Below are 19,987 nucleotides of genomic sequence, written 5' to 3' on the forward strand. Positions count from 1 at the left end.
AAATATAAATATTTTCTAACAATATAAATCTTTGCTATCACTTCTTAACAATTTAACACATCCTTGCTGAATAAAAGTTTTCTTTCAAAAAAAGAATTTGGCCGTGATTCGGCCATAGGCACGAAAACAGTATTATTTATAAATGTATAGTGGATTTGGGTGTCCACCATGAACAGTGAAAAGGTTGGTGTTCTGTTATTAGTAGAATATCACACCACTAGAAAAGGCTCTCACCCAATCAAATTCGAGGACCAGAAAGAACTGTTATATATATATATATATATATATTTATAGGTGGTATAAATGTAGCTGAAAAAATGTCAAAAATCTTAAGAACCAATTGACAAAAGTTACATCATAATGACATAATATAATTATTTTTGAGTGAAGCAGTTTTGTTTTGTTTTAAAACATTAATATTTGATAAACTTTTGTCGATCAAGTTAAAGCCATTGTAGCATAACCAACATGCATAAGCCGTTTTGTTTTGTCTTATTGTCACTCATTTTCACTTTATCTTTTCTAGGCATGTCTTCTCAAATGCAGGCGTTTTCCTCTCCCTCCGTGTCCTCCAGTGGCCTGTCCCGCTCCAAGAAACTGAAGTTGGAAAACCATGCATGGAACGTGAGCAGCCAATCAGGTGACAGCAGCTACTACCAGCACAGCCCAAACCAGCCGAATGGCTCCTCCCCCTCCACATCTGGATTCAACCCCAATTACAACTCCTCCAGCCTGGTCTTTCCTCCTTCTGGAGGCTCGCGGGAACAGACAGTGGTACGTGCCGCAGACAGCACCGGCAGCGTCCCGGAGCCTTCATCATCCTCATCATCATCCACATCCAGTCAGCGTGGAAAAGATGCGGGCTCCACCTCTCTGACATGTGAGGGCTATCAGAGACAGGGCAGTCTGAAGCGGAAGAGCGAGGAGGTGGACAGCAGCGACAGCGTGCAGATTTTGGAGGAGCTGTCGGCTCCTGTGCTCCCCAACCGTGTGGCCGGAGGTGGAGGCAACGCCACGGCTCAGTCCATCGCTCATTCCACATCCACCACCAAAAGCAGCAACTCCCACAGTGAGGGCGACTACCAGCTGGTGCAGCATGAGATCCTCTGCTCTGTCTCCAACAGCTACGAGGTTCTGGAGTTCCTCGGCCGGGGAACATTCGGACAGGTCGCGAAATGCTGGAAGCGTGGAACTAATGAGATCATGGCCATTAAGATTCTCAAGAATCATCCGTCATATGCCCGCCAGGGTCAAATAGAGGTGAGCAGTTAACCTGTATCAAAACCTTTCCCAATCATTGTATTTTTGTGAATAAAATGCTGTAAATGACAAACAAGAAATAAATAAGAGATATAAAGCTGCAATTTTAAGAATTAGTTGTAATTGTGAGATATAAAGTTGCAGTATCAACAAAAGCATACAGTTTTATAAAAAAATATACAGTTGCAATTACGGGAAACCGTCACAGTTATGAGATATACAGGTGCAATTAAGAGAAATAGTCACAATTGTGAGGTATGAAGTCACAAATAGCAGTTGTGTGATATACAATTGCTTTTGACAAAAAATTTAAATTGTGAGATATACAGTCGCAGTTGTGAGATATGATGTTTGCAGTTGTGAGATACTAAGTCACAATTGTAAGATACACAGTCACAATTACGAGAAATAGTTGCAATGGTGAGATGCAATCGCTATTATGAGAAATGGTCAGAATTTTGAGATACAGTCACTACTACAAGAAATAGTTACAGTTGTGAGATATACAACTTCACAATTGTGAGACATACAATCGCTATTACAAGACATAATCTCCATTGTGAGACTTTCAGTTGCTATTTCGAGAAATAGTCACATGTGTGATATATACAATCACTATTACAAGAAATAAAGAAAAATTTATGAAAAATGTACATCCCAAAGAAGCACAAAATCACTTTTACGGACTTTTAAATTAAATGTTCCCTCCTGGTGGAATGACCTGCCCAACTCAATCCGAGCAGCTGAGTCCTTAGCCATCTTCAAGAATCGGCTAAAAACACATCTCTTCCATCTTTATTTGACCCTCTAACTCTAGCACTCTCTATTCTAATTATATTCACAAAAAAAAAAAATACTTTTAGACCTTTTAGACTTGCACTCTATTCATTTGCTGCTTGTTTTCTTAAAAAAAAACAAAAAAAAACACTTGCTTTCTAATCTTTTTGTATTCTGTCTGTTTTCTTTTCATTTATTATACAATTAGCAAAAGCAAAAAAGACCTCTAACACTAGCTTGCTCTATCCTTTTTCTTTTTTTTATAATATTTTTTTTATTTTTTATAAACAAAAAACAGTAACCAACATAAGATAACAATACACATATTTACACCCACACACACAGACCAAAAAAATAAAAAATAAACCCTGGACTGCCTCAATTAACATATATACACAACATAGTATTCACAATTGTTTTATAAATCCAATACTTCAGAAATGTATTTAAAGAAAAAAAATAAAAAATAGAAGGGGAGATTTACAGAATACAGAAATTAAATTTCCAAGAGTCTCAAGATAGGTCCCCATGTGGCTTCAAATCTTTTCTGTGAGGAGAGCTCACCAAAACTTAACTGTTCCATTTGGATAATGTAAAGATCTCATTCAACCATCTCAGAAAACAAGGGGCTTGTGGAGATTTCCAATTGAGTAGTATCACTTTTTTGGCTGCAATCATGCCTACCGTTAGAGCCTGTTGATGAGTATGAGGAAGAATGTCCATTACATCAGAATATCCAAAAATAGCCAGACTGTGATCAGGTTGAATATTAATTTTGAAAGCACTAGAAAACAATTAAAAAAATTTAGACCAGAAAACATACAGAATAGGACAAAACCAAAATAAATGTGCCAGTGTCCCCTCCGCCCGCTCTATTCTTTTTCTATTCTATCTGTTTTCTTTTTATTTATTATATTATTTAAAAAACCCTTGCTACGTGTACTACTTTAAGCTAACTGAGACTTGTTATAGCACTTGTATATCATTGCTCTTTTGTTGATTTTTATTGCTTCCATTGTCCTCATTTGTAAGTCGCTTTAGATAAAAGCGTCTGCTAAATGACTAAATGTAAATGTAAATAGTTGTAGTTGTGAGATATACAGCTTTGCAATTGTGATACATACAATCTCTATTACGAGAAATAGTCACAATTGTGAGACATACAGTCACCATTATGAGAAATAGTTGCAATTGTGAAACATTCAGTCGCTATTATGAGAAGTCGTTGCATGTGTGATGCATGATATACAATCGCTATTACAAAAAATAATCACAATTGTTAGACATTCAGTAGCTATTACGAGAAATAACTGTAAGACATACTGTGTCACTATTATGAGAAATAGTCGCAATTGTGAGACATTGGTCCATGTACGTTGTGTTCATTTGTTTTTGATTTAATATTGAAAACAGAAACATGAGAAAACAGCACCATTTTAATTTTTAGCTTTTTCAAAAACATGAAAAGACAAGAATTCGCCTTAATTTTTTATTTTTACATTCAGGGGTAGAAAATGGATAAACAGCTTGAATGTTCGATTTCCACATGTGGGAGGGAATTAAACGCCCCTTTTTACTGATTGGTCAAGCAAAAATGAAACGGTGCCGTCATCATGTTGTCTTCATATCTGTGCAACAGAATAAGGCCCTGTCCACACGAACGCGGTTATTTTTAAAACCGCACCTTTTTCTTCGCAGTTTGGCCGTTCGTCCACACGCAAACGCAGCATTTTTGAAAACGGCTGCCAGGGTGAAGATTTTCAAAAACTCCGGTTGCAGTGTTATCGTGTAGACAGCGAAACCGAAGTTTTTGGCTTGTGACTTCGGAGCCTGCACTTATCTCCGCCTACTGGAAACTTTTTCCGGCTTCTGATTGGCCAACATGGCTTTATGGTTGAGATTATATCGCCACCTGTTGGTTTGGCATGCTCTTGACAGTGATTCATAGCATGCGTTTGCGTTTTCATGTGGACTGAGATTTTTTTAAAAACGGATGAAGGAACAACTCAGTTTTTAAAAATACCCGTGTACGTGTGGACATGGCCTAAGAGTCCTCCTCTGTTAAGGTGTTTATTGCAACTCCTGCATTTCGTCTCTCTCTCATCAAACAACCAGACTAACAAATGTACAGGGTTTACTTCTGTGTAGGCATAGTTTCTCTATGGCAAGTATTAGGTGCCTATTACAGAAATATGTATGTACCTCGGATCTGCAGCCACATTACCCTTTTTGTCTATTTCTTTGGCACACCGCACATTTTATTTAGCTGTCCAGTTATCAAAATCTGTGTGGCAAAGCTGCGTGATGCACTGGACAACACGGGGCGAATGCATTTACATTATAGTGAAGTGCAGACCAGTATTGATTTTAGTGTGAATACGCAGCAGTCATAACTTTTATTTTAGACAGTACAGTTTCATTAATAATGAGTATGATTTAATTTCATTTAGACACAAAACAGTGTGTTTTATTTGGCTTAAAACACAGGCGTTTCATTCTTGAATGAAACTGAGTCTTTGAATGTTTCGTTTGTGTGAGTGGTTCAATGACCCATTTACTTTGCTCCTGAACAAATCAGCATTTTGAACGAATCGGTTGAATTGATGACTCTATGACTCATTCATCAACACAATGACTTGTAGCAACCTACTGGCGATGTAACCTTCATAATTCAAGTATCCAATTGTTTCATTTTGTCACTCATTTCATATTTCTGTAGGCTATTCAGAATGTTTTTGTTTAAAACATTAATCTCATTCCATAATGCCATTGATGTGTTAATGCATTGTCTGCGCAGCGTTAATTGTGTAAATACATCTAAATTCAACTTAAGATGCAGCTTCTGTGCCACAGTGCAAAGATGGCTTTGGTTGGTACTGATGTAATTGCTAATTGGTAACACTTATAATGTCATATTGTTTAAATATTGACTTAATTCAAGAATTTAATATTAAAGGTGACAGACATATTTTATAAAATTTGAAAAATGCCCTTTTCTATAAAAATAGCATGTATTATATACATGTGTAACATGCCGTCAGATAATGACTCGAAATAATAATCAAAACGGTAAGATAGCTTTATATTCACAATAAAATCGATACTGGTCTGCGCTTCACTATAATGTAAATGTCACGCAGCTTTGCCACACAGATTTTGATAACTGGACAGCTAAATAAAATGTGTGGTGCGCCAAAGAAATAGACTAAAAGGGTAATGCGGCTGCAGATCTGAGGTACATGCATATTTCTGCAATAAGCACCTAATTTGCCATATAGAATCTATGCCTACACAGAAGTAAACCCTGTCTAGGCGTTGCCCCAGTATGGTTTGTGTCAAGCCATTTGTTAGTCTGGTTGTTTGATGAGAGGGTGATGAATGCAGGAGTTGCAATAAACGCTTTAACAGCGGAGAACTCTTATTCTGTTGCACAAAACTGAAGACGACATGATGACGGCACCATTTGATGCTTGCTTGACCAAACAGTGGAAAGGGGCGTTTCATTTCCACCCAAACGTGGAAATCAAACATTCAAACTGTTTATCCATTTTCTACCCTTGAATGGAAAAATGGAAAAATCAAATAGTTTTTTGGAAAAAACGTAAACGAAAATGGCGCCATTTTCTCATGTTTTCAATTTTAAATCAAAAAATTAATGAACGAAACATACATGGACCGACATTCAATCACTATTACAAGAAATAGTTGCATGTGTGAGATATACAGCCGCTATTTCTAGAAATAGTTGCATTTGTGAAATATACAATTTGTAATTGTGAAACATACAATCTCTATTACAAGAAATAGTCACTTGTGTGAGATATACAGTGGGGATCAAAATTAGACAACAACCTACAGTTTCCTAAATTTCAAGGTCACTGCTTAGTCCTATTTGAAGTTATCCTAACAGGAGTAGAAGGGCAGTTTTTTTAAGCATATTTCATAAATTATTTTTATTCTGAAGCACAGTATAAAAAGCTTAAATTTGATATTTGAAAAAGAACTCTGATCAAAATTAGAGAACACTAACAGATACCTCCAAGGTTATTGGTGTTAATCTGGCACCTAATGCTAATTTCCTTAGTTATATGACAAACCCTATTTAACTGGCAGCATTCCTCTAATTTTCACTGATATTGCAAGATGGCGGGCCGCTATAAGGTGACTGAAACCCTGTGACAGGAGACGGTCCAGATGAAGGCCAAAGGGATGACACTTCAGAATCAGAATGAGCTTTCACTTCCAGCCACTGCAAGAGAAGTTGGTCATTCCAAATCTGATTTCTCGAATATTGCAGGTTTACAATGACACTAATTCATTCAAGTCCGCCAAAAAGGCTGGTCGTCCATGTAAGACAAATGCACGAGAAGACAGAGTCGGGGAAAGTCTGCAGCCCAAGTGTGTAAAGAAGTCAGGTTTGGGGGATGTTTTGTGCAGCAGGAGTTGGGCCTCTTATACAGCTACATGGCAGGTCAATGCAAATGTTTATCAGAACCTCCTTCAGCAACCTGCGGTACCTTCCCTGCAAGCATCTCCCAATCAGCCTGCAATTTTCATGCGAAACAATGCCCCTGTCACACTGCAAAATGGGTAAAGCAGTTCTTTGAAGCTGAAAACACTGAAATAATGAAATGGCCGGCCCAGAGTCCTGATCTAAACCAGATTGAAAATCTCTGGAAAATCCTTAGCGACAAAGTTATGGCTAAGAAACCCAGTACAGTTACCGAACTATGGAAGAAAGTGGAAGAAGAGTGGACCAAGATCATACCAGCGTAGTGTGAGAAACTAGTAAATAGTCACAGTTGTGAAATATGCAATCGCTGTTACGACAAATAGTCGCAATAGTGAGATACCCAATCACTATTATGAGAAGTATTCGCAATTAATAGATATACAGTCGTGATTATGAAAAATAGTCACAATTGCGAAATATGAAGTTGCAATTACTTGTTTTAGTCACAATTGTAGAATGTACATTAAATTGATGTTGCACATACAGGAAATACAGTTTTCATAATTTTTAATTGAGGTGGAAACAGACTTCCATAGCAAATACCTCTGATAATTAATATTGGATTGATGCAATGATAAATGTCTACTGCATTTATTTCTAAGATTTTAATTAATCATCGATCATGTGCTTGATACAAATTTGTTTAAATGTATTGAACTCAATCCTGTCCCGTTAAAGGTGAGCATCCTCAGCCGTCTGAGCACAGAGAATGCAGACGAGTTCAATTTTGTGCGCTCTTACGAGTGCTTCCAGCACAAGAACCACACGTGTCTGGTGTTTGAAATGCTGGAGCAGAACCTCTACGACTTCCTCAAGCACAGCAAGTTCAGCCCATTGCTCCTCAAGTGTATCCGGCCGGTCCTGCAGCAGGTTGCCACGGCGCTGATGAAGCTGAAGAGTCTGGGTCTCATCCACGCTGATCTGAAGCCTGAGAACATCATGCTGGTGGACCCCATCAGACAGCCCTACAGAGTCAAAGTCATTGACTTCGGTTCAGCGAGTCACGTCTCGAAGGCGTTGTGCTCAACCTACCTGCAGTCTAGATACTACCGGTAAGGAATATTTGATGTCAAAATGAATGGACAAGTGGATGTACTTACATTTGTGCATTTATAAACACTGTCTAAAGCAACTTAGTGCATCCAAGTCCAAGTTTTTTATGCACTGTAAGAATGTACATCAATTCTGAACAAATTAAAGCAAACGCAAGAGAATTATTTTAATGTTACAGACATGAATTGAAATGAAGTAAATTGATATTAATATGATACTATTATATGTATAAAAACTATTATATGTATGAAAAACTCCCTTAAAGCCTAATACAGTTTTACTTTTATATTTACATTTAGGCATTTGGCAGAAATTTAGTTTTAGGGTTTTATACAGATACAGAGTTTTACATGCTTCCAAAGTCAGTCATTGTGTATTATATTTATGCATAAATAGCTGTTCTTTTCTCATATTAATGGCTACCAATATTGACTGAATGTTCCTAACAATTTATAAAATTGGTAATACAGTGGGTTTATAAAACGGACAGTTCCGGTCCTTGATTCTGATTGGTTGAGCCGCATTCGAAGCTGTTGTAAATTACACTACAAACATACACTTTGTTTACTTCTGTGTGTTGCTCGGCAACCACTTTGTTGGAACCAAAACTGTTTCTGAGGAACTACATTGTTTGGTGGAAGAATACTGTTTTTATTTATATCATTACACTTTATTTGCTCTGTTTTATTTTGTGAAACCTTACAGACATGAATTGAAATGAAGTAAATTGATATTAATATGATACTATTATATGTATAAAAACTATTATATGTATGAAAAACTCCCTTAAAGCCTAATACAGTTTTACTTTTATATTTACATTTAGGCATTTGGCAGAAATTTAGTTTTAGGGTTTTATACAGATACAGAGTTTTACATGCTTCCAAAGTCAGTCATTGTGTATTATATTTATGCATAAATAGCTGTTCTTTTCTCATATTAATGGCTACCAATATTGACTGAATGTTCCTAACAATTTATAAAATTGGTAATACAGTGGGTTTATAAAACGGACAGTTCCGGTCCTTGATTCTGATTGGTTGAGCCGCATTCGAAGCTGTTGTAAATTACACTACAAACATACACTTTGTTTACTTCTGTGTGTTGCTCGGCAACCACTTTGTTGGAACCAAAACTGTTTCTGAGGAACTACATTGTTTGGTGGAAGAATACTGTTTTTATTTATATCATTACACTTTAATTGCTCTGTTTTATTCTGTGAAACCTTACTACGTATATGGAATACCGTTTTATAAAAGCAATAAGCCCCGTGAAGCCGTGGTTTACAGTGAATTTATAACAGCTAAGGGGGTTTTAGGCACTCCGCTTTGCATCGTGCCTAACAACATCCCTTAGCTGTTATAAATTCGCTGTAAACCACGGCTTCTTGGGGCTTATTGCTTTAATATAAAAGAATCACCCCCCTTTAAAATAATCACATTTTGTTGCCTTGCAGCCTGAAATGAAGACGGACACAGTTTTAGTTTTATCCAGTTGTATTTACCCAGTGCAACTTATAACATCCAAGTGAAAGATATAAAATACTTTTTTTTTTAAACTGAATCACTGAGCTGGAAAAAGGATCACCCCTTGTGTCAGTATTTTGTTGAACCACCTTTTGCTTTAATTTAGTCTGATGGGATATATCTCTGTCTCTACTGACTTTGCAGATCTAGACTTTGCAATATTTGCCCACTTTTCTTTGCAACAAAATGTGATTATTTTAAAGGGGGTGATTCTTTTCTATACCCACTGTATGTCTAATTGTCAGCCAATATAAATTTTTCAATGGCTGATCCGCTGATGTCAATAATACTGATATATGGTATATAATACATTTTATTGATAACATAGCTAGAAATAAAGATTAACTCAAAATTAACTAAATAACTCAAAAAAATGAAGTACTGAAATACTGTTTTATCTCATCTTGGAAATTGCACAAATTGAAAATAAGCATTGGATTATGATCTTAAAATGGCCAAATATCAATATTTCTGTCTATCACTAATATATCCTTCATCTGTAAAAAAAAAAAAAATTATTGTTTACCTTTACGATACATCAGATGCATATCTCTACCTGTCATTCTGCCAATAATATACACCTCATATCATTTTTATATTTTCTGTGGGGTTAGAAGTGTGGAAAAAAATGTAGGTGGTCTAAATGTAACTAAAAAAAGTGTCATTAAAAAGGTGACATTCTTAAAAAATGATTAATAAGCAGTGAAGCAGTTATTTTTTTAAATATGAATATTTCATGTAACCTTAATGTAACTTAACCAACTTGTCGTCAATGAAAACCTTAGACTTTTTTAAACTTAACGTTTTGTTCAAGTCTTACTTTAAGAAAACTACTTGATATTTGTTCTTAAAAAATCATAATATTTTGTACATTTTGTTTTTTAAATATTTAATAACAAAAAAAAAGTTTTATCTCTTTTTGGAAATGACACAAATTAAAAATTGGCATTGGATGATAATTTTAAAATAATATCAATATATCTGTCTATCACTAATATATCCTTCATCCCTAAAGAATTAGTTTACAGTAAATCATATGTATCTCCCTACCTGTCATTCTCCCAATCTTATACACCTCATAAGAAAACCTGCCAGTGCAATGAAGCTAATTTATTCATTAATTTGTTTTAATTTGTCTGTTGTGGTGCAGAGCTCCTGAGATCATTCTGGGCCTTCCGTTCTGTGAGGCCATTGACATGTGGTCACTAGGTTGTGTCATTGCTGAACTGTTTCTGGGCTGGCCTTTGTATCCGGGAGCCTCAGAATATGATCAGGTCAGTAATAAGGTTCTGTTTGCCTGAATTTAATCAGTTCTGTGCTAAATCAATTAATTTTATTCCAAATTCAATTGAGAAGGCTATCAGTAGATTTGGAAAGTGACACAAGGGGTCGCTAACACATCTGTTGAAAAACCATGCCAGTGCCGGTAATCTTAAAACTGACAATATTGGCTGATATATTCGTTTATTGCTAGCAAATAATCTTATACAGCAACTAGTTACCTTTCTCTGCATACACTACTTGGCTACAAACAGCTGTCCACAATGTGTCCATCTGTGAAGAATGGGTGTATAATCTACATTTCATGTATATCCCTACAGATTCGGTACATTTCCCAGACTCAAGGTTTGCCAGCTGAGTATCTCCTGAGCGCCGGCACTAAAACCAGCCGTTTCTTCCACAGAGGCCCAGACTCCAGCTACCCTCTCTGGAGACTCAAGGCATGCCCCACTTAAAGCACTGCTGTGTATTTTATGTTCAAAGGCATCAGCGGTCAATTGATGATTGAGCGCTTTCCTCACTGATGTGTTTCTGTTTTTAGACTCCCTCAGAGCACGAGGCAGAGTTTGGGATAAAGTCCAAAGAGGCTCGCAAGTACATTTTCAACTGCCTTGACGACATGATGCAGGTAGTGCTGTGTGTACAATAATGTGTGAAAAACTCACTGATACAAATGATAGAATAAATGTGTACAGACAGGATTCAAAACTAATGAGGTCAAATATATATGTGTGTGTGTGTGTGTGTGTATACATATATATATATACACACATACTCTATCGTTCAGAAGTTTGAGGTCAGACAAAAATTTAGTGTGTTGCACTTTGTTCTTATTGATGTATGTCTGTTATAACTATTTTCTGTAACACTTAATAAAAAATTGATAAAAAAAAAAAGTTTGGGGTCAGACAGATTTATTTTTAAATAATACTGTTATTCAGAAAGGATGAAATCTCATCCATTTCTTTCAGAGGTGCTTTGCAGTTAAAAATTGGTGGTGACAGAATAAATACTTGTGTATTTTGTGATGTTGAGATGAATAAGACAGAAATCTTGGATGAAAATACACAACTGTTCAAAATATGTTTTTTTTTTTTTTTTAAGAAATCAATTCTTTTATTTATAAGCATGCATTAAATTGACCAGAAGTGACAGGAAAGACATTTAAAATGTTAAAAATGATTTCTATTTCACATAAACGCTGTTCTTTTACACTTTCTGTTCATAAAAGAATCCTGAAAAAAAAACTACAATAAATTTCATTTTCAAATGTATTCAAATAGAAAACAGTTCTTTTAAATTGTAGTAGATTTTTGCAGATTTATTAAAAAAAGAAAAACTGAAATATCACATGGTCCTAAGTATTCAGACCCTTTGCTCAGTATTTAGTAGAAGCCTATTTAATATTCAACACCTTGGTTATCCAATCACAAATTTACATATTAAACTCCAGGTACAGTTGCAAAACAGCCTATTAGTTTTTTCTAGGTTTCTTTTTCTTCATTATGACTGAAACCTTGACTAACTTGAATAGACTCACTGTAACATGTTAACCTAAGTAAACTGGATCAATGCCACAGTGCTTTTTTGATTAGTGATCTAAAAATAGGGCAGACTTTTATATACTTCCTTATGTCACATGACGTCTTTTAATATTAAATCTTATTTTATTGCCTGGTTTAAATTAGTTCTTTCTCACACTCCAGGTCAACATGACTAACCTGGAGGGCACAGACATTTTGGCAGAGAAGGCTGATCGGAGGGAGTTCATTGACCTGCTGAAGAAAATGCTAACTCTAGATGCAGAAAAGCGGATCACGCCTACTAAGACCCTTAACCACCCGTTTGTGACGATGGCTCACCTTCTTCACTTCCCACACAGCTCACAGTAAGCCCTGTTGTTTATTTGTTGATTATCTACATATAATGTAGATATAATAGCCACATCTCTCCCTGTACTCCTCTGAAGACACTAACACAAGTGCCGCCCTCTCTTGTTGTGTAGTGTGAAGTCCTGCTTCCAAAACATGGAGATCTGCAAGCGCAGGTGTACCGCCTTCGACAACAACAAGAACCTGTTCGCCAGCCACAATGCTCCCAGCGCAGCCGCCAACCTCACCGTCACCTTCAGCAGTCAACTCAATCAGCACAGTCAGGTGTGTACTACTGCACAGATGCATTATGGGAAAGTTAATTCGTTTGTAATGCATTTGCATTCAGTATGTTGCTTGTAGTGGTAAAAAATAAGAATAGAATTATACGACTGAATATCACAAGTAATGTCAAACTACTATAGCGTGTTTTAAAGGGATAGTTCACCAAAAAATGACAATACTGTCATCATTTACTCACTCTCATGACATTCCAAACTCATATGTTATTTTTTCGGTGAAAGACAATCATTTTTGATGTAGCTCTTTTCCATACATCATCATTTCTTAGTGGCCATTTCTGTTAAATCTCCAAAAATGATGAAAACCTCCCACAAATATAATCTGTGTAACTCAAGCACTAATTTCCAAATCTTCTGAATTGATATAATTGCTGTTAATTCATGATCTGCTGCGAATGAATTATTGAATCGGTGAGTTGAGAGTCTTAAGAACCTGATCAGTCTGATTTATTAAAAAGAATAAATGATTAATTCACAAATCAGACTGATCTGGATCTCTCATGATTTGATTCTTGAGGTAGCAGCTCACTAGAGGGCAAAATTACCAGTGAATCTGAATAAAATGTCGGCCTGTTCCTCACAAAGCTATCATATGACTTCAGATGACTTGCAGTATAGCAGTGTTATTTTAGTATTATTTATATGCTATTGTAGTATATATCAATATATATTTCATTTATATATTTTCAGTTCTCTTTTTAATTTTAGTTTAAGTAATTTTAGTTAAAATAATGTAATTTTGTTATATGCTTTTTTATGTTTTTTGTTTGTTTTTATATTTTTCTGTTTAGCTTTAATTTATTTTTATTCCCATTTTAGTTTGAGTAATTTTAATACTTAAACTTATTTTAGTTAATTGCCAAGGCATTTTTCTGTTTTTAATGTAATAAAAAAAAATATAATAATAATAATTTACATTTTTCTAAGTTTAGGTTTTTGATCTAATATTTATATTTTATTTTATTTCAGCTTTATTTTAATTACCAAAAATGATTTTTAATACTTTTAGTTAAAACACTGGAATATAATGTACAAGTCAGATGAACTGCTTATATGGGGTTGATTTTGTTGTTTTTTGGGAGCTTGAGGCTGAGCTGCTTTAAACAACATAGGGCTGGGTGATATAGCTAAAAAAATTTATCAACGATATAATGTTTCATATCGTTCGGTATCGATAATTATTGACATTTATTTATAACCTTTTTTAAAACAAAGAGCAATAGAATTTTTTTTTTACATTTAACCACTGTTATTTTTAAATTAACCCAATTTATTGAGACAAACAACAAATATTTTTTGTTTTAACAATCAGTATTTCTTTAATATTTTGAATGAATAACGCAGCAGCGGCGCGTCTCGTGGGATGCAACAACGTCACTTACATCAATCGCCCAGGCCTAAAACAACATTAGAATTGTCATTAATAGATGAACTATTGCTTTAAAGCATAGTATGCATGCTATATTAATGTTTTTAGTGCTGTTTCTGTGCTTAGTCAATGTTGTTAAGAATCTCCCTCTCTTTCCGTAACTGCCAGATGGCCTCCACGGGCGGCCAGTCCCTGTCTCTTAGCAGCAACGTCCCTCTACTGAACTACCAGCCTGGTCTGTACCAGCAGGCCACTATAAATATACCAGGCTTGGCTCAGCAGAGTGTGCCATTGCAGGCTCGCCCTACTCAGCTGTGTGCCCAGACAGAGCCCTTCCAGCAAACCCTCATTGTGTGCCCTCCTACCATCCAGGGTGAGCCTGTACCCGACCCCTTTTACCCAACCCCACCGCTCTGTCCTTTAGACTCATACCCAACCCCACCCGTCCTTTAGACTCATACTGCTTCCAAATGCATTTGAACTGAATCGCTCATGTTTGATTCACCAGGGCTGCAGACCTCCAGTAAACACGCTGGATATCCAGTGAGAATGGACAACTCTGTACCCATAGTGCCCCAGAACCAGTCTACCCAGCCTCTACACATTCAGCCCAGCATGCTCACACAGGTAGGGAAGAGTTAAGAGTTTCTCCTCTTAACACTGTTTAATATGATCCTTGTTTCTCCTCCCTGTTAGCACATTGGCCTTTATGAGTATTGAGTGTTTATCTTTTCCTCATTTATGTGCAGTAAGAATTACAGTGAAGATTAAAAATGAAAGAGGCATTTGTTTTAAATTCTTTTGAGTCGGTACATCATAAACTGTAAACACAGACTCTTTCCAGGAAAATATCGTCATCAGCTCAGCTGGCATTTATATTAAATATGATTAAACCAGGATCATTTCACATGCACGCTGCATTTAACAAAAGCCACATTTTCTGTCATCTGTTCTGTTACAGTTTCTGTTCACACTAACTACCATTCAAAAGTTTGGGGTTGGTAAGATTTTTTAAAATGTTTTTAAAATAAGTCTCTTATGCTCACCAAGGCTGCATTTATTTTATCAATGATACAGTAAAAACAGGAATATTGTTAAATATTATTGCAATTTAAAACAACTTTTATTCCTTTAATGGTAAAAGTTGAATTTTCAGTGTCACATGATCCTTCAGACATCATTCTATTATGCTGATTTGCTCCTCAAGAAACATTTCTAATTATTATTAATGTTGAAAGCAATTGTGCAGATTAATACTTTTGTGGAAACCATAATAAAATTTTTCAGGATTCTCTGAATAGAAAGTCCAAAAGAACAGCATTTATATGAAATAGAAATGTTTTGTAACATTACTAGTGTCTTTTTAATGTCACTTTTGATCAATTTAATGCCTCCTTGCTAAATGAAAGTATTAAAAAAAATTCTTACTGACCCGAAACGGTAGTGTATTTTCAGCCAAGATTTCTGTCTTAGCTTTTCATGACAATGAATTGGAGCGAAAGATCAAAGACATGCATTTATTCTGTTACCAGCCATTTTTAATCGGTGACTTTGGAAGACCTCTGAAAGAAAAGGGTGAGATTTCAGCAAAAACAGTCAAGTTGTTACAATCAAGATGTTTCAAGTCCGTTGAGTCGCTGTCTTTACTGTCAAATGATATTGATCTGTTTTGTATTTGACATTGTTTTTCTTCATTTTTTCACTATCACAATGATGTTGGAAAGTCTTGGCGAGTTACCTTCTCTGTCAGTTCAGCCATCGTTTTGTAACCGCTCCACTCTTTCCTCCATTCTCAGTTCCTCCACACATCCCTCTATCCCTTCCCCAACCAGAGCAGCAGCACGCCTCTGACGGTGGCCTCCCTGCGCCTTCCAGTGGCGGGAATGACGCCGCTGGCCTTGGGCTCTCGGTGTCTGGAGCAGAGTGCCACCATGCTGGTAAACCTGTGCCCTGCAGTGTGATGCCTTATTCCTCTTCTTCCTTCCTGCCCCTCTTTTTCTTTTGCCTTCTTTGCATGTTGCATTTCTAGGTCAAACTTCTGAACTGAATGAGATTAAAAAAAAAAAATGATAGTGTACCAAACAGTAATTGCAAGAAAACATGTTTTTCTATCGAGTTGTTTTCATGGGCAGCATACAAAAACAATACTATGCGACCAGTGTAGTGTAATTTACAACATGACTCTTATGAACCAGTTCTTTTAATAAATTGTTTAAACAGACTCATAAACTGAACAGTTACCATTTTGAATCAGCCAAATGAATCCTTAATTGAATGACTCACTGAATCAGTCAGAGTGCTTTCTGAATCATCTAGCTCACTTAAGCTGCAACTTAGTTATCATTATTTTCATTACATTTTTTAATAAATCCTATTTTAAAGGGGTCATATGATGCTGCTAAAAAGAACATTATTTTGTGTATTTGGTGTAATGAAATGTGTTTATGCGGTTTAAGGTTCAAAAAACACATTATTTTCCACATACTGTACATTATTGTTTCTCCTCTATGCCCCGCCTTTCTGAAACGCGTCGATTTTTACAAAACTAATCGGTCTGAAAAGCGAGGTGTGCTCTGATTAACCAACTATCCAGTGCGTTGTGATTGGCCCTATTATTGATACAAGTTCTCCTGTATTGTCATAATTCAGTTTCTTCAATCACAGTTCACCTGTTTGGACATTAATGCTCTGGAGTGTTTTTCGAGTGTAAACAGGCCTTGTTGCCCCACATTAATAGAAAGGAAAATAGATTTGAGTTTCTGACAAAATGGTTTTGTTCAGTTGTCATTGTGTATGTGTTTTAGCAGGGCTGGCCAGCAGGGACCCAGCAGATCCTCATTCCCTCTTCATGGCAGCAGATGTCAGGCATGACCATGCACAATCCCAGCCAGCCTGTGCTGACCAACTCACCCATGGGCTCTCTGCTCTCGGACAATACCACCCAACAGAACAGTAGCTGGAGGTCAGAACTCTCCCACAGCAGTTTACACTTGCAGTTTCACACTTCAGGTTCTGTTGCAAACCTGGATTCATTCAACCATCAAGTTTGAAAAAAAGCTTGTGTAAAAGCTTTACTATTGTGCAGTGCTCGAGTATGAATGCATCTGGGGTTTGCTTTAAAGGTGAATCTCACAAAACCTGTCAAAAATATCACCTCAAAATCAAATATATTATTATTAATTAAAACACATTAATAATAATGATAATAAATATATTATATATTAAATATTTCTGTGTGTGTGTGTAATAGTAGTAGTAGGAAATATGGTATTATTATTATTATCAGTATTAGTATTATATAACAATTATTAATTACTAATATAGTTAATATAATTATTATTGTGTAATTATTGTTGTTATTGTGTTATTATTATTATTATTATTTTAAATCAGCTCAAAATAGAAGGAAAAATATTAATAATAATAATATTGTTTTAAATTAAAAATTATATTAAGTTATTATTGTTATTATTTAAAATTTATTAATTATTATTTACTGTCATTATTATTATTATTATTATTAAGATTTTTTAAAAATCTCATTCTCAATACTGTAAGGTGAGAAAAAAATGACATTATATATTTAAGTTAGTTCATTTATGCTTATTTAAAAAAAAAAATGTATGTAACAACAATTATTTTAGTAATTTGGAAACAATATGTACCTTTTCTTTTCTTTAGATTTTAAGGTGAAACATGACCTGGGCAGGTTCTTGACACGTTTTGCTTGATTCACATGTGCTTTATTGTCTGATTACAGTGTTAAAAGCTTTAAAAGGTGGTACTTATGTTGATGACGAAAAAGTATTTTGCAAATCTACTAAGTGTGAAAACACCTTAAAAGTGATGAACTGGAATATTGCAACTTCTTGTTAGCCGGTAGAAATCATTGCAGATTGACACTCTGACTTTTTTGCTGCTAATGGTAATGTAGAACAACGTGCTGCTGCAATGAAAACTGAATTTTATGAACTATAAATAGCTAATAACCAATTACAATTCTCAAAACAGCATGCATTCAATACACTCTGCCAGGGGTCGACATGGAGGTCAGTGCGATGGTAAGCAGCAGGGCTCTGCACAGGGGCGTAACGTGAGCACACAGCCCTCCCACACAAAGGCAGCCAGCAGTCGTACACAGCAGAGTGGTGTAAAGAGGTCAAAGGGTCGACATGCCGAGAGCAGAGCCAGGTAACGCTGTTAATGAGTCTCAGAACGAGCAACCATCTTCATAATACCAGTGTCTGGATAATAGATCGGAAAATGTAAATTTCAAGTCAAACTGTCCAAAATATGGTACTGTGTACTCAATTAAAATCTGTTTTCTGTCTTCATGTCACAGACCCACATCCTCCCAGCAGCCGACTTCTTCAGTAGCACACAACTGTGGTGATGCGTCCCAGCCCATCATCATCTGTGACACGCCCAGCCCCGCCGTCAGCATCATCACCATCCACAGTGATACTGAGGACGAGGACGACAGGAAGTTTCCTCCTGAAAGGTGCAGCATCACTTTCACATCCCAACCAAAACTCCTTACTGTAGCTGTATTGTAGTTGTAGTGTGTGTGTGTGTGTGTGTGTGTATGCATGTATATATAGTTTATTTATTTTTTGCTACATTATTTTTCTTTTAGACATATCTTCATATTGTCAAAATTTGGTCATTAAGAATTTTTTTAAATAAATAAGTATAAAATTAAATAAATAAAATGTATAATTTGCATTAAATTGATCAAAAGTGACGATATAAGACATTTATAATGTTACAAAAGATTTCTATATGAAATAAATGTTGTTCTTTTGAACTTTCTACTCAGAAAATATGATTGAAAATAATGTATCTCAGTTTGTATCTCAAAAATATTAAGCAGCACAACTGTTTTCAACATTGATAATAATAAGAAATCTTGCTTGAGCAGCAACTTAGCATATTAGAATGATTTCTGAAGGATCATGTGACACTAAAGACTGGAGTAATGATGCTGATAATTCAGCTTTGCATCACATTCAAATTACATTTTAAAATATATTCAAATAAAAAACTGTTCTTTTAAATGGTTACAATATTTCGCAACACTGTTTTTACAACCTTGGTGAGCATAAGAGACTTTGTTCAAAAGCATGAATTCAAGTTGTTCTTCTCTTGTATGGCAGCTGTAGTGTGAACCAGCGTACAAACGTCATCAGCTGTGTGACTGTCCATGACTCCCAGGACTCGGACTCATCCACCAGCACCCCTCTCAGCCCCAAATGCCTTCCCAACACACACTCCAAGTCTCTAGCCATGGTCACGCCGTCAGTGAAAAAACAGCGCTGGGATGGAGCGTCAGGAGGTCAGTGAGACTCATTCTGACTTCTAATCATCTAAATACTGAGCTTTGATTAATTAAAGGGGCCACATTCTACACTACAGCTTTTCACTACAGCTTTAGCACTACAGTCCATTCATGATAAACAAGGCTTCTTACTGTAAGGTCCACACACTTGGCCCAAGGAAGGTATCCAGTGGTGGATGAAGGTCACTTGCGTGTTCGGTCTTTTCAGCGCGCAGAGTTATTCAATTTAGGTTTAACTGAAATCTGACTCCATTTTATTATCTAATCTGACCCCATTTTAGTATTACCTCAAATTTAGGTTGAAAGGCAAATTGGTTGTTTGTCGGTCTCTAATTATTCTGACATTTGATAATTCTAGTTAACTCTTTACTCTGTATTTTCTCGTTCATTAAGAATCTATGTTATTTAGGATGCCTCACGGCGGCCGCTATGCGTGGGCTCCACGATCACAAACTCGCCAGTCTGATCCTTAGCCAGAGGTTTGTGGCTAATACTATTTAATATACCTTAAATAGTAGGTCTGTTTAGCCCCCCACAGTTACCCATGTAATACTCAAACATTAATCAGCGGTTCTTCTAGAACCCCTTGTCTAGACCCCGACAGTTAATATAACTACGTACAACTTAATTAACGCTCAAAACATTAATCAGCGGTTCTGCTAGACCCTCTGCCTAGCCCCCGATAGTTAATATAACT

The 19,987-nt window shown here is 36.0% G+C and overlaps 1 protein-coding gene across 1 annotated transcript in view; it reads left to right on the plus strand.

The window, feature by feature from the left end:
* LOC107706960 (homeodomain-interacting protein kinase 1-like) overlaps positions 1–19,987 on the plus strand; it is a 24,430-nt gene that overhangs the window by 1,817 nt on the left and 2,626 nt on the right. Inside the window, exons 2-15 of the mRNA XM_016510812.1 lie at positions 527–1,260; positions 7,229–7,602; positions 10,280–10,403; positions 10,731–10,850; positions 10,952–11,038; positions 12,117–12,298; positions 12,416–12,566; positions 14,121–14,325; positions 14,461–14,579; positions 15,749–15,889; positions 16,757–16,914; positions 17,988–18,143; positions 18,295–18,453; positions 19,109–19,287. Of these exons, the coding sequence (XP_016366298.1) occupies positions 529–1,260; positions 7,229–7,602; positions 10,280–10,403; positions 10,731–10,850; positions 10,952–11,038; positions 12,117–12,298; positions 12,416–12,566; positions 14,121–14,325; positions 14,461–14,579; positions 15,749–15,889; positions 16,757–16,914; positions 17,988–18,143; positions 18,295–18,453; positions 19,109–19,287 (2,887 nt within the window). The 5' untranslated portion in view covers positions 527–528. The remainder of the gene's footprint in view (positions 1–526; positions 1,261–7,228; positions 7,603–10,279; positions 10,404–10,730; positions 10,851–10,951; positions 11,039–12,116; positions 12,299–12,415; positions 12,567–14,120; positions 14,326–14,460; positions 14,580–15,748; positions 15,890–16,756; positions 16,915–17,987; positions 18,144–18,294; positions 18,454–19,108; positions 19,288–19,987) is intronic.

This window comes from Sinocyclocheilus rhinocerous, unplaced genomic scaffold (genome assembly GCF_001515625.1).
Source record: "Sinocyclocheilus rhinocerous isolate Xijiao unplaced genomic scaffold, SAMN03320098_v1.1 scaffold714, whole genome shotgun sequence".
Classification (NCBI taxonomy): Eukaryota; Metazoa; Chordata; class Actinopteri; order Cypriniformes; family Cyprinidae; genus Sinocyclocheilus; species Sinocyclocheilus rhinocerous.